At 36.7% G+C, this 14,670-nt stretch overlaps 1 protein-coding gene across 1 annotated transcript in view; it reads left to right on the forward strand.

Annotated features, from left to right (window-relative positions):
• The first annotated feature begins 1,555 nt into the window (after nucleotides 1-1,555).
• The window catches only part of LOC142629768 (THO complex subunit 2), a 55,004-nt gene continuing 41,889 nt past the window's right edge, over nucleotides 1,556-14,670 (forward strand). Inside the window, exons 1-5 of the mRNA XM_075803805.1 lie at nucleotides 1,556-1,987; nucleotides 2,097-2,222; nucleotides 3,817-3,858; nucleotides 8,636-8,695; nucleotides 8,858-8,920. Coding sequence (XP_075659920.1) covers nucleotides 1,853-1,987; nucleotides 2,097-2,222; nucleotides 3,817-3,858; nucleotides 8,636-8,695; nucleotides 8,858-8,920 — 426 coding nt within the window. The 5' untranslated portion in view covers nucleotides 1,556-1,852. The remainder of the gene's footprint in view (nucleotides 1,988-2,096; nucleotides 2,223-3,816; nucleotides 3,859-8,635; nucleotides 8,696-8,857; nucleotides 8,921-14,670) is intronic.

A 14,670-nucleotide genomic window follows, 5' to 3' on the forward strand; every position in this document is an offset into this window, starting at 1 on the left:
ATGTCACATCTAATGCATTTTTCTATGAACTTGTGTTAGTGCAATCTAAATTGTTGGCTTTGAGTTGAAGTGAGGATAGTATGTTGAAGTATATGGCTCCTAGCATGAGAAAGAAATATGAAAAATATTAGGACAATATTAATAATATCAATCAATTTTTTGTTGTATGTTGTTGTGCTAGACCCTCATCATATATTGAGATATATTGTGTTTTCTTTTAAACAAGTTTATGGGAATTCCCAGCCAGAAGAACTAACAAGTAACAACAATGGTGAAGGCAAGATTTTGTATTTTTTTTCTTCTTCTTTTTGAGTGGTTTTTACTTCTTTCTTTGTTTAGTTCAAATCTTGGGCGTTATTCATGCCATTGTGTATGTGCCTTGAAATATTGGGTCTTTTACCTTGATTGTTGCAAAAATGATAATTTCAATTAGCAACCTAGTTATTCATTGAAAGAAATTGGAAATACCTGGTCAATGACCCTAGTTTGGGACATATTTCATGCTTAGATGGGTTCCAAGAATTACTTTGATGTTGTGGCCACTAAGGAATATGGAAGAAGATTGTAGTTTGCCCTTCTTGGTTCCTTTATGTTATTGGGTGCTATAATTGTTGTTGAATGATGTGATATGCAATTGGCTATTAAAGTCTAGAAGATTGGTTTCACCAGACAATGTAGGTGCCTAACACCTTTCTATCTTGTAACATAGTTTTCAAACTTAGATAAATTCTTTTCCATTTAATTTTATCTTTGTAGAATGTAACTAGGATTCAAAACCATGTAATATTTACTTAGATTGTATTTAGGACCAAAGTCATGCAATATTTAGTCACTTTATAAAGATGTACAATTTCAATTCATCAATAAGGATGTACTTTTTAATTGTGCTTTTCTTATTTTTCCAATAACTAAATAAGTGGTGACTCCATGTAAAATCTTTAATCTAGAGGGGACAATAAAATCAATAGAACATCTACTCCTTGAGAGGCAGCAACATAACTTCACTCATTCGCGTAGGTTTAGCCTGACATGAGAATAAGTTGAGCTAGGGCATGGTCTCTAAAAAATAGGGGCAAGTTTTTCTTTTAATAGTTTAGCCTGTTTAGGGGTGATAACATATATATATTTTTTCAATAATTTAGGATTTAAAAAAAATTTAAGGACAGAAATTGAAAACATTTTAATAGTTTAAGGACAAAAAATGAACTTTTCCCAAACTTTAGGGATAAAAATAATTTAGGGTCATGCTAACGGGTGCCTTTAGGGTAATGGTTAACAATCAATTTTAGCAAAGTTTTAACATTACTTTTATGAGAAATAGAAAAAACTGTCAAAATATTAATTACTTTTTTTATAAAAACTTTCTTTAAATAAATTGTTAACTAATAAAGGTGTGAAGTTTATTTTGAAACCCAAATTAACTTCATTCTGGGCCAATACAATATGGGCTTTTACGATCTGCTCATCGAGGATCCAACCCGAAATCCGACCCAACAAAAAACAGAAAAAAAAGAGAGAGAAGAAAAACTGGCTCCAAAGACGAAACAAGCAGCACAGGTCACTTCAGGCATCAGGATTTAGGAAATAATAGATACTCTTCAGTTAAGGCACCACATCCCAATTCCCATCAAAAAGGCCCTAACTCCTACACTACACTACACAACACAACACAAAACTGCAACTTCTTTCACTTTCAGATTCCCCTGAAACTTCAAACTTGAAACCCTATTTTATTCTCCATGAAGATCCACCTCTCTCCCTGATCCACACTTGTATTTTTTCTGTGGTGTCTCTAGGCTAGGCTAGGGTTTGATTCCAATTTTCTCTCTCTCTCTCTCTCTCTCTCTGAAAAATGTCCCTCCCTTCTATAGATTGTATATACGTCACGGAGGAACTTGTTCGCGAATTGAAGAATGGAAACCCTAGCTTCAAACTCTCTGAACCCGTCCCCATGCTTCGCTTCCTCTACGAGCTTTGCTGGACCTTGGTTCTCTCTCTCTCTCTCTTTCTCTTTTTGCATTTAATTTTTGCTTTTTCTAATTTTTCTTCGGATTTTGGATTAGGTTTTTTGAATTTTCTGTGTGTTTGATTCTTAGGTTCGCGGCGAATTGCCGTTTCAGAAGTGCAAAGCGGCGTTGGAATCGGTGGAGTTCGTGGATGGATTGTCCCGCGAAGAGTTGGGTTCTTGTTTAGCAGATATTGTTACGCAAATGGCTCAAGATGTATGATTTTCGTTTTTTATTTTGCAATTTTTTTCATTGTTAAAATTCTATTTTTTTGTTTGGTTGCTGAGAAAATTTGTGAGGTAAACAAACACAACGGAAATTGTGTGATATATAGTTTTGGTTTCTATGATTATATTGCTTGGTTTGAAATTTGGTTATTGGAGGGTCGGAATTGAGATTGAAAACCTTTCTCTTGGTTCGAAATTTGATCGTGGCCTTTTCGAAGTTATGGGTTCGATCTTTTTTGGGAGTGTAAGTTTTAGAGTTGGTGATTGCAATTTATTGTACCCTGCAGTGGGGCATGCTTAAAGAAATTTAAGCATGGCGCATACGAATTTATGATTTAAAAGTCTGTTATTAATGAACTAAGGAATGTGGGCCCTGTTAGTTGAAGTTGCAACTCTGTTTTAAACTTTTTTACATTTTTTGTATGCAAGCGCACCATGATTTATTTGAGTGATGCAATGGTTACTTTTTCTACATTGCAATGGTGAAATTTTCGTTCAGCAATCTTCCTTATTCATTTATGGATAATCTTGGCACTTTTCTAAGAAATTATCTTGTGCAAGGGACTTTGTTGTCAAAAAATGCTTTAGATTGTTCAATTGAAAAATATTTGCATAGAGGTGAGGCTAATTGCTGGGGATGATAATTTAGTCAGAGAGTATGTGTGAGCTGTAGCTTTGGGGGCACAAACATTAGTACAGGAAATCTACTTCTTGACAAGTATTAACATTGTATGTTAGTGAAGCAAGGAAGAACAGGAAAAGAATATCTGGGGCCCAAGGGAGAAATATTTGATAGACAAAAATAAGGATATGGACTGTTGGGGTGGTGGTGGTTGTGTTCTATTGACGCAATCCTAAAACCCTGCCCATCCAATTGTATTCCTTTTCTATGAACAATGGAAGAAGGCTCCTCCTTTAGGAAGTGCATCTTGTTTGCTTTGATGTTAAGAGCAACTTGAGTTTTCTATACTTTGTATAATAATTTAAAATTTAATTATTTTCTCAAAACATTTACAGCCCAAATAGGCCCATGATTTTTGTAGTCAATAGCATCTCCTCTCCCAATAAATAAGGAGTGAAGCATGAGGTCATGGGTTCAATCCTCTATTGTAAGTTTTATTTGTCTATTAAAAAAAAAAATTACAGGAAAGTTGTTTAAACTCTTCATATATATATATATATTGTCATATATATATATTGTCAAAATAATGTGCCGGAAAGCATGGATTTAATACATTATTACTGCATACTTTAGGAAATGAATGAAAATATATAAACTAACGAAGGGGGACGTATATTTTACAAAGTGAGTATCATGAAGTAGGATTTGATAATAATTAAAAAAGAAGGATTTTCTTTGGTTTCTATTTTGATAAATTTGGTCAATGAGTTTTTCCTTAATTTCCTGTTTCAGCTTTGTGGCGTTTGGTGTTACCTCTTTTTGCCTATAAGGTTATACACCATTATGCATGGTTTTGCTCTATTGCTTGGTTTTATTTGTTCTACTATTGACCTGCTACTTGATATATTTGATGCTAGTCGATTAGCTTTTCCTTACATGTATTCATTTATTTTGTCCTCAGATTGCAATGCCTGGGGAGTATCGTTCTCGTCTCACAAAATTGGTAAGTGTAATAAAAAAAAATGCTGTGTGGTATTTGAATTTTGTGTTGAGACTCGTAAATTATAGTTGCTTTGTAATATTTCTAATGCTGTGTTGACTTATTTGTAATTGCATTTTAATGTGTACAGTATTATTGGTGTGTACAGTATTATTGGTAAGACTCTGATTTGGCTGCTTGCTATGTTTTCTGGAAGCTGTTTATTGTTATTATTTTCGTAAAATAGAGGTTTGGCATTATTGGTATCTATTTTGTGGTTCTTTTACTGATGTGGGTTGTAATTATTTGCTTATACTGTGGCATATACCTGTGATGATTCATTTTTTCCAGTATCGTGAATAGCTTGTCGATATTGGCCTTTAGCCTTTTTAAGTTGAAATGAATCTGGGGGTTTTAATCATTTGGAATAAGAGGTGAAGGAAGGGGAATAAGTCCAATGGTCCACTGTGTTCAGTATCTTTCCCTTCCAAAAGACTGAAATATAATAAAATTAAACAGGCAAACAGACATTAATAAAAACTGTATGGACAAATGAGTTTATGTTTCCTTTTGGCTTTGCACTATTTTGGTTGAAAGGTTGGAAAATTGAAAAGAAGGGTTGACAGCGAAGGGTAGGAAAGGTGAAGGGAAAATATTTTTTTTTTATCCTTTCTTGTGTTTGGTAGGAGGGAAAGAAAAAACGGAGGTAGGAAAGGTAGAGGCATAATTTTATGGCTAACTGACATCAGAAATTGCATCAAAATTGCAATTGGTCACAATTTATATAATAGTCAAATCTCTGCCAAAATTACAAATTTGTTCATGAACAGATTGTTAAGTCAATTTCAAGCAAACACATTGAAGATGTCTGATGATTCATAGAAGAGGGACGATTTTGATCTTTTAAACAAACTTTTTAACTAAAAAAAAAAAACTAACTAAAAGTATCAGATTGTTTTGTTTGTTTGTTTGTTTGATAGGTAATAATAATGTTATTGAAAAGAGACTACATCATGAAATAAACATGAAGTAGCCTAAAGAATTACAATAGGATAATATCTACATATGAGTTGACTATATGAAGGAGTGAATAGTTATTGTTAGTAAGACCCAATACAAAAGACCACTTATAAAGAGAATTAATGAGGGATGCTTGTATTTGAGAAACATGAACTCCATATCTTCAAAAATGTGCCGATTTTGTTCCCTCCATATAGTTCGCATCAAACATAAAGGGATAAGATTCCAGATATCCGAATTTGGTCCACAACATTACCACTCAAATAATAAAACAGGAACCTTCTTCGGTAAAACCCACTGAACCCCAAACATCCTAAAAATAAAACTCCATAACTTGAAAGCCATGCTACTCATACAACACCTACTCGCCATTGAAAAGCCTATCTTGATGAGATTCACTGGTGAGAATTTTTTTCCCGAGCCGCTGTTCAAACAAAGAAAGAAACTGTCTGAGGTGCCTTGGTCCTCCATATGGCCTTCTAAGGAAAATGCATAGGGGCTGAGACTCGCAATTGCTCATGAGTAGACCTCACAGTGAACTCCCCATTACTTTTTAAATTCTGTATCATCTTATCATTCCCCTCCCTAAGGTGAGTATGAGAGTAACAAATGGAAAAATGAAGCCACCTCATCAATCTCCCAATTGTTAAAATTTTTTATGAAATCTACATGCCAATTTCTACTCTGCCCTTCTGCCTGTCTCTTTGATAGTGATTCCACAGAAGCATTCTTATCCACGACAATTTCAAACAATACAGGAAACATCAGTTTTAACGGTTGATGCCCACACTAATTATCATGCCTGAACTACTAGAACCCACAACAAACCAAATTCACCGTAAGAAACGATTCCCCTTCATTCTAATGCTCCTCCATAACCCACAACCATGAGTGCCTAACAGGTTTTGATAACCATCCACCCCATTCCTCCATATTTTACAGTAACAACCTGTCTCCACAATTTGTATACCTCCAACCCAAGCCTCCATAGCCTCTTTCCCAACAAAGATTGATTGAAAGTGGTAAGTTTTCGAATCCCTAAGCCCCGATAAGCCAAAGGAATGCATACCTTATCCCATTCCACCAAGTGGTGCTTGAACTCCTCTCCTAAACAACCCCACAAAAAAATCCTCTGTAACCTCTCTATTCTATTTTCCACTCAAGTGGGAATGGTGAATAAAGATAAATAATATATAGGCAGCTTGAAAGCCCGCTCTTCAATAACGTCAATCTTTTCCCTTTAGATAAGTACATCATCTTCCAACCAGATAAATGACATTAAAATTTCTCCAAAATAGGATTCCAAGTTGCTGTTGATTTAGAAGAAGCCCCTAATGGCATGCCAAGACAAGTCTTAGGCAAAGATCCCACCTTGCAATACGCAAAGATCCCACCTTGCAATAAAAAAGATTTGCCAACTCATGTATATTCTCCACCTCACCCACCGGTACCATCTCACATTTTCCCAAATTAACTCGCAACCCAGTCACTGCCTCAAAACAAGTTAGTAACAAACGAATATACAAAATTTGTTCATTGTCGGCATCATAAAAAAGAATGGTGTCATCAGCAAATAAAAGATGTGAGACAGACAATCCACCAGCAATATAATTTCCCACCTTAAAACCTTTAATAGGTCTTTTCTCCTCTATCTTATATAGCTTTCTACTCAAAACTTCCATGACAAGGATGAAGAGCAAAGGAGATGAAGGATCCCCTTGCCTAAAACCCCTAGAAGAGCTAGAACAACCACAGGGAAAACAGAAAATTGTACTGTGGTGATACATGTGCAAATCCACCCTCTCCACTTTTCACCAAACCCCATCCTCTCCAATAAATAAAGAAGAAGCTCCCAATTAACATGGTCAAAACCCTTTCCTATATCTAACTTATAGACTATACAAGGAATGTGACTTTTGATTCTGCCATCCAAGCACTCATTGGCAATGAGCACTGAATCCAAAATCTGCCTCTCATCAACACATGCATTTTGTGATGCAGAAATAAGTTTATCCAACACTCCTTTCAATCTGTCCGCCAACACCTTAGCCACAATTTTATTAACGCTTCCAATCAAACTGATAGGTCTAAAATCTCTAACATTAATAGCATTATGTTTCTTGGGGATTAATGCTATAAATGAGGAATTAAGGGATTTTTTGAACTTATAGTATTAATGAAATTCCTCAAAAACAGCAAACACATCTACCACAACCACCCTCCAACAGTGCTTTTGGACTTGGGGGTTTATCCCCTTGACTATGTTCTTGCTGTGCTCCTACTTTCAGCAATTATGGTGAGATCTGCTAGAGATTGCAATTGAACCAATGCACTTGCAACCTCTTCCTTCCCATTTGGGTTGTTTGTCCTAGTTGTAGTGGTATTTAGGGAGGGAAAGCATTCAAAAGCATCTCTTTACTTCCTCCAATCTATCCACCTTTGGCTGGATTAGAATTTGGTGGGCTAATGGGATCTCATACCTCCTCTTATCCTTTCCCTTCTCTATTCATTGAACCAATTAGTGGATAGTTTTTCCATGGGCTCCCCTTACTCCCCCTTTCCACCCTTCCACTTTCCCTTCTTACAAACATAGGTCCAACTTAGAGCTTTTGGCTTTTCTGTTGTTTTCTTTGGAGTCATGCTACTTTAATGTTCTTCACTTGCAATCATAGCCTTACAAAAATGTTTATTACAAATTATTGATTATTCATAAACATGCCAGAAAGCTTTACTATTGTTTTCTTTGGAATCGTGCTGCTTTGATGTCCTTTTTTTTGTGATAAGTAATAAAATTATATAAATCATAAAAAACGAGTCACCCAAGTATACAGGAAGTATATAGGAGTAAACAATCAGTTACAAAATTTACATAAATTTTATATATCTAATAATCAACAATGGAAAGTAAAGGTTCCTCATGGCTGACAACCAATCCAATAAAGTTCAAAAAAAGAATAACTTCAAATTAGGCATAGAACTTTCGATTTCTTCAAAACTCCTGCTATTCGTCTCCCTCCAAATGCACAACATCAAGCAATGGGGAATAATCATCCAAATATGACTATTCCGATGACGACCAAATTGTCCTTGCCAACAAGCTAAAAGCTCAACAACAGATTTTGACATCATCCAATGAACTCCAAACAAACCCAATATCATGGACCATAAGTTTGAAGCAATAGAGCAATGTAGCAAATGGTGATCAGCAAATTCACTGTTACATTTGCATTTATAACACCAATTTGTAATCCTTATCTTCCTCAACCATAGGTTGTCAATTATCAGAATCTTATCCAAAGCAGCAGTCCATATGAAAAAGGCTACTCTTAACGGGGCCTTTGATCTCCAAATGATTTTCCAAGGGAAAGACTGATCACTGGTGCTTGCAGGGGCACCTAGAAGTTGGTAAAAAGTACCAACCTTGAAGCCCTTTTTCTGGTCTGGTTTCTAGCACATTTTATCCTCCCCAATCTGTTGCTTTAATTTCCTTCACTCACACATCATAGTTTTACAAACATGTTACTTCCAAAGTATTGATCATTTATGCCAAGAGCCTTGTAAGCTCTACTGGTTGTCACTTCTTAGTGTTTCTAATAGAGATATTCAGAGTTCAAATCTTCTTAAACTATTGAATTATAAAAAATAAAAAAGTATTTATTATTCATAAACATGCAACTATGCAAGACATGTCATGTCTCTGTTTCTTTTTCTTTCATATGATTCATATTTTTTGTTGCTTTATTTTTATTTTTTATAATAGTTTTTGTTTTCTTCTTTTTAGGCAAAATGGATGGCAGATTCTGCACTGGTTCCTTTGAGGCTTTTCCAGGAGCGTTGTGAGGTGATATGATGATTATTATTAATGATATCATTATTTTTATTTTGATTTATTAGTTTCTCATGTTGGTTATCTGGTTTTGGCTTTTAGTATGTTGCTTTGAGACCTCTCTATCAATATCTAGGAAGAAATAAAACACTAAAATATATGTTCCATTTGTTGTAGGAAGAATTTCTATGGGAAGCTGAAATGATCAAGATAAAGGCCCAGGACTTGAAGAACAAAGAGGTAAGTTGATCATGGTTTTGTGGCTACGTACTCATATGGTGGCATAGTCCAAAATGTTAACAAGCACAAACTATTACTCTTGTATTATGATCATTACAACATGCAATATGCGATAATTCATAATTATCATCATCACTATTACAAATGATGTTGTTTGAAAACCCTTTATTTTTAATTATTTTATTTTATTTTATTTTGGAGTTGTTTGATAACTTAAAATTTTGGGATTTTGATTCCTTTGTCTTTTTGTTGCTATGTTTTTCTTTGTTCACTACCGTGAACTCTGTGTATCTTTTATTCTTTTCTATTAATAATGTTACTTTCTTACCTATCAAAAAAAAAAAAAAAAAAATTGAGGTAATTATATTTTACCATCCTAAACTATACCCTAAATTATACTTTGCACACTAAACTTTTAGAATGCATGGTTCACACCCTAAACTATAACCTATGTTACACTTTGCACCCCATTGTCAATTTGCTGTTATCTTGGATGAAAAACTAAAGTTTAGGGTGCAAAGTATAATTGGGAGTATAGTTTAGGGTGGTAAAGTGTAATTTTCCCTAAATTTTTTGTCATTCCCTTGCTGAATACTTTAGTGTAACTCTAAACTGTTGATATAATGGTGATGTAGGCAAATTGGGAAATTTTGTCTACGTGTGCTTGTGGTGGGTTTAGCACTTGGAGAACTCGTGGATCTAGGGTTTAGAATTGCTGAAATAAGGGTTATGGGGTTGTGTTAAGAATTAAAATGTAGTTTTGATTAGTTATTTGATGGCTATTTGGTAGAAGAAAATATGTGGGGTCTTGGGGTTTTGATAGGTAAAAGAAAGAGCTAGATTTGGGGTTTAAGGGAAGATGGAAAAATGAGGATTTTATGGTGTTCAGGGGCTTTATGAATGGTATTCGTGAATAGTACCACCAGAAAGTTGGAATAATAGAGAAGAGAAAAAAGAGAAAACAATACCCAAAGGCCAACATGCATCAGTGTGCAGAACACTCAATATTTATATTAATCAGCTCCATCTCCTCTTTGAGTGCATTGAAGAAAAATATATATCATGGTAGTCAAAGGTGAGCTAGATGCTATAGCGCACTGCTAGTTAGTTTAGATGTGCTGTTCCTATAGATTGTTGATTTGCAGAAGCTTGCTGTAACCTATTGTTAGATTACTTAATTTATAGAAGCTTGTTGCAAAACCTATCGTTAGAATAATCAATAATGCCTAAACCATGTTTAGGCTATCTTGAAATCAATTAATAGAACTAGTTTATTCATGCAACTCATGTCAAAATATGATATGGTTTGAGGGAAGCAGGAGATAAAGGAAAGAAGATGATAGAAAAGAGAGCCAATTTATTGTTTGATTGAGATGAATTGGGGTAGAGGAAAGGAAATGGAGGTATTTATGGATTTATTTCCTCCTTGGTCCACCAATTTCTATCCTCCCACTTTCAGAGGAATAAGGGAGAGAAGAAAGGGTTTTAATGGTGGGGCCCAGCAAAAAGCTATTTTCTTTTATTTTTCTTCTTATAAACCGAACACTTTAGAGGACAACTTCTTTCCTTCCCCTCTTTTTATTTTTTTCCCTTTCCTCCCCCAATTAACGTAGAGATGATTATAATACACACACACACACACACACACACATATATATATATATATATATAATTTTATAATATATCAGTACATGAGATACATATGATTTAAGTCCTATATGTATAATAACTATATTTGGAATTTGGTGTCTCATAAATCCAGCTATTGTCTTTTTGTCACCTCAAGTCTGGGACAATGCAAGACCTAGGCATCTTAAGACTTACCTTTGAGTACCATGATATGTCTAGCGGGACTCGATCTTGTACTAGTGGTATTAGGATTCCTAGTACTAGTAAACTAAAAACTTAATAAAAGATTAACTTGAGCTCAAAGAAAATAACATCTAAAGATACTTAGGATCTCCTAGAATTTTCTAGACTCAACTAATTTATCAATTTTTTTCCCTAGATTCCACTAAACCATGAAATTTGTAGGAATTTCTGAAATTACAGTTTTTTCCTTGTATACAAAATTGATTATAACTTATTAAATAAAAACCCAAATAAAAAGCTGTGTTAACTCTAGTACACAATTTTAATATAATTGTGGATTGTCAAAAGTTAAGATAATTTTAATTTGGTTTACTTGGTTGTAGCGTTTGTTATAACAAATTATATTTTTTTTTTGATAAGTAAGAATGATATATATACGAAGGTTACTCTATGCCTGAAAAACACAAAGCAACCCAGAAATACAAGAAGAAGAAAGCAAAGAGAAACAAGAGAGAAAACCAAACAACAGAGAAATTACAAAAGGAGAAGGGAACAAAGAAAAGAAGGGAGGGAATCACTAGACGTGAGTTCCCACGCCCGAGACCAATCAAATAGAGTTCCACAAAAAGAAGCAAGCAACTGATCCCTAGAGCTATCCAAATCCTCAAAAGTCCTCCGGTTCCGCTCCTTCCAAATACACCAAAGGATGCACAACGGGACTAAATTCCAAATCTGAGACGAATGCTTCCCCAGCCAATTCCACCATCCAAAAAGCAAGTCTGGAACCGAACTAGGCATAACCCAAGCCAAGCCAAAAGTTATAAAAACAAAGCTCCATAACCGATAGGCCACCTCACAATGAAGAAGAAGGTGATCTACCGTCTCTCCACCATGACGGCACATAATGCACCAATCCACAAAAACCAATCTCCTCAATCTCAGATTGTCTCCCGTTAGGATCTTATTCCAAGCTACACACCAAACAAAAAAAGAAACTCGCCTAGGGGCCTTAACTCTCCAAATAGCTTTCCAAGGAAAGATAGTTGAAGGAGAATTTCTTAATTTGTAATAGTACGACCGGATGTCAAAAGCCCCATTACGCTTCAAATTCCAGCTCATCCGGTCACCAACATCCATAGGAGGGATTATAGCACCCAACATACGAAGAAACCGCAGCCCTTCATCCATCTTCTAATCATTAAAAAATCTACTAAACTGAACATTCCAAGATCTTCTATCCTCCGCCCCCTGCCTATGCAAAGAAGCTTCAACAGAAGCCTCCTTATCAATGGCAATGCCATACAGCCTAGGAAAAGCCAACTGAAAAGGTTGATCCCCATACCACCTATCCTGCCAAAACCTCACCCTATTCCCCAACCCAACCACAAACTGACAATTTTTACTGAAATCCTCCCAACCCATACGGATGCTTCTCCACAAACCACACCCATGAGCTCCCCTACCCAGCTTTGAGGTCCATCCCCCCCAATCTTCCCCATATTTTGAAGCTACTACCCGCCTCCATAAACGACCCTCTTCCTTACCAAACCGCCACAACCATTTCCCCAATAAAGCCTTATTAAAGGTAGTGAGTTTCCTTATCCCTAAGCCACCATTGGCTATAGGCGCACAAACTTTGTCCCATCCTACCAAATGAATCTTGCTATCTCCCCACAGGAAATCCCTTTGCATCTTTTCAATTTTATTAGCCACATGAGTAGGAATTGAGAACAACGATAGAAAGTAAGTCGGAAGACTAGAAAGCGTACTCTTGAGTAACATCAAACGACCCCCCTTAGACAAGTACAACTTCTTCCATCCAGATAATTTCCGGTTAATACTTTCCAAAATTGTGTTCCAAATTGAAGGGGAGTTGTGAGGAGCCCCCAACGGCATGCCAAGATACAACATAGGTAAAGATCCAACTCTGCAGCCCAATATATCCGCCAGAGCATGCACATCACCAACCTCCCCTATAGGAACCATTTCGCTCTTATGCACATTGACCTTCAAACCTGTTACCGCCCGAAAACTTAAGGAGCAATGTACCGAATATGAAGAATTTGCTCCACATTTGCATCACAAAAGAGGATAGTATCATCTGCAAATAATAGATGTGAAACACGTTCCCCACCATCCCTCCTACCCTCAAAATTAAAACCACGGATCAAGCCAGCTCCTCCATTCTTCTCAACATCCTACTAAGCACCTCCATCAAGATCAAAAATAGCATAGGAGATAGCGGATCTCCTTGTCTTAAACCCCTTGAGCTACCAAAGAAATCAGCTGGGGACCCATTAATCAAAACAGAGAACTGAATTGTGGATATACAAGAACGGATCCACTTGCACCACTTCACTCCAAAACCCATCCTGTTCAGCAGATACAACAAAGCCTCCCAATTCACATGATCGTAGGCTTTCTCCATATCGAGCTTACAAATGACTCCAGGGACCCTACTCTTCCCACGACTATCCACACACTCATTCGCAATGAGAACCGAGTCAAGGATTTGTCTTCCACCCACAAAGCTATTTTGATTCTCAGAAATCAATTGATCTAAAACCACTCTCAAGCGATTAGCCAAGACCTTAGCCAGGATTTTATACACACTCCCCACCAAACTGATAGGACGAAAATCTTTAATGTTGGAAGCACCATTCCTTTTAGGAATTAAAGCAATGAAGGTCGCATTAAGGGATTTTTCAAACTTGCAATGATGGAAAAACTCTTCAAAGACCGCTAAGACATCTTTCTCCACTACCTTCTAGCAATGATGATAGAACGCCATAGTGAACCCATCCGGACCTGGAGCTTTGTCCCCTTCCAAATCCCTAACAACTTGAAGAATCTCCTCTCTCTCAAACTTCCTTTCAAGCCAAACCCTTTCCCTGTTCTCAATGCGATCACACTCCAAACCCTCCACAAAAGGCCTTCACTCCTCAGTCTCCTTGTACAAATTTTTATAAAATTGTACAACTTGAAAAGTTACCTCGGAGGCCTCTTCAAAGACCACCCCATCCACCTCCAAGGTCCTTAGATGATTAGAACGTCTATGGGAGTTAGCCATTTTGTGAAAAAACTTGGTGTTATTATCCCCCTCCTTGATACATAACATCCTAGATTTTTGTCTCCAAGAAATTTCTTCTAATGAAAGAAGATGCTCCACCTGGGATCTCAAACCAGCCCTATGAACAATCTCCCCATCAGGAGACCTACATCCCCCTCCTTGGTGTCTAGGGTTATCAACTCCTCCAGTAATTGCTTCTTTTGACGCGCTACATTACCAAACTCTCGACGATTCCATTGCACAATGTCCTCTTTCAGAGCCTTTAATTTTTTCGCTAGCACAAAACTAGGAGTACCTACGAAGGAATGTCGATTCCACCAGGTTTGAACTCAATCCACAAATCCCTCCGACTTCAACCGCATATTTTCAAATTTGAAAGGACTCTTCCCCCTTGCCATTCCCCCTGCCTCCAAGAGAATTGGACTGTGGTCTGAGACAGTACGGGGTAAGATCCTTTGAGTAACATCTGGGAAATGATCCTCCCAATCGGGAGTGACCAAAGCTCTATCAATCCTAGACATCATTGGTTGATCAGAACCATTGGACCAAGTAAAGCTACCTCCTTCCAAAGGCAAGTCAACCAAGTTGAGATCCTCAACAAATTCAGAAAATTTTTCCATAGCCGTGGACAAACGAGTCTCTCCCCTACGCTCGCTAGGGAAGCGAACTATATTAAAGTCCCCAAAGCAGCACCACGGAATCCTCCAACACTGCTGAACTCCCACTAGCTCATCCCACATGAGACCCCTCTCAACATTCTCATTTGGGCCATAAACGCCTGAGCAAGCCCAAATAAACCCATCCCCCACCCCTTTCCACTTTACCGACACTGAGAATAAACCAACCATAATCTCCACCTTATCCAAAA

This window comes from Castanea sativa, chromosome 3 (genome assembly GCF_040712315.1).
Source record: "Castanea sativa cultivar Marrone di Chiusa Pesio chromosome 3, ASM4071231v1".
NCBI lineage: Eukaryota > Viridiplantae > Streptophyta > Magnoliopsida > Fagales > Fagaceae > Castanea > Castanea sativa.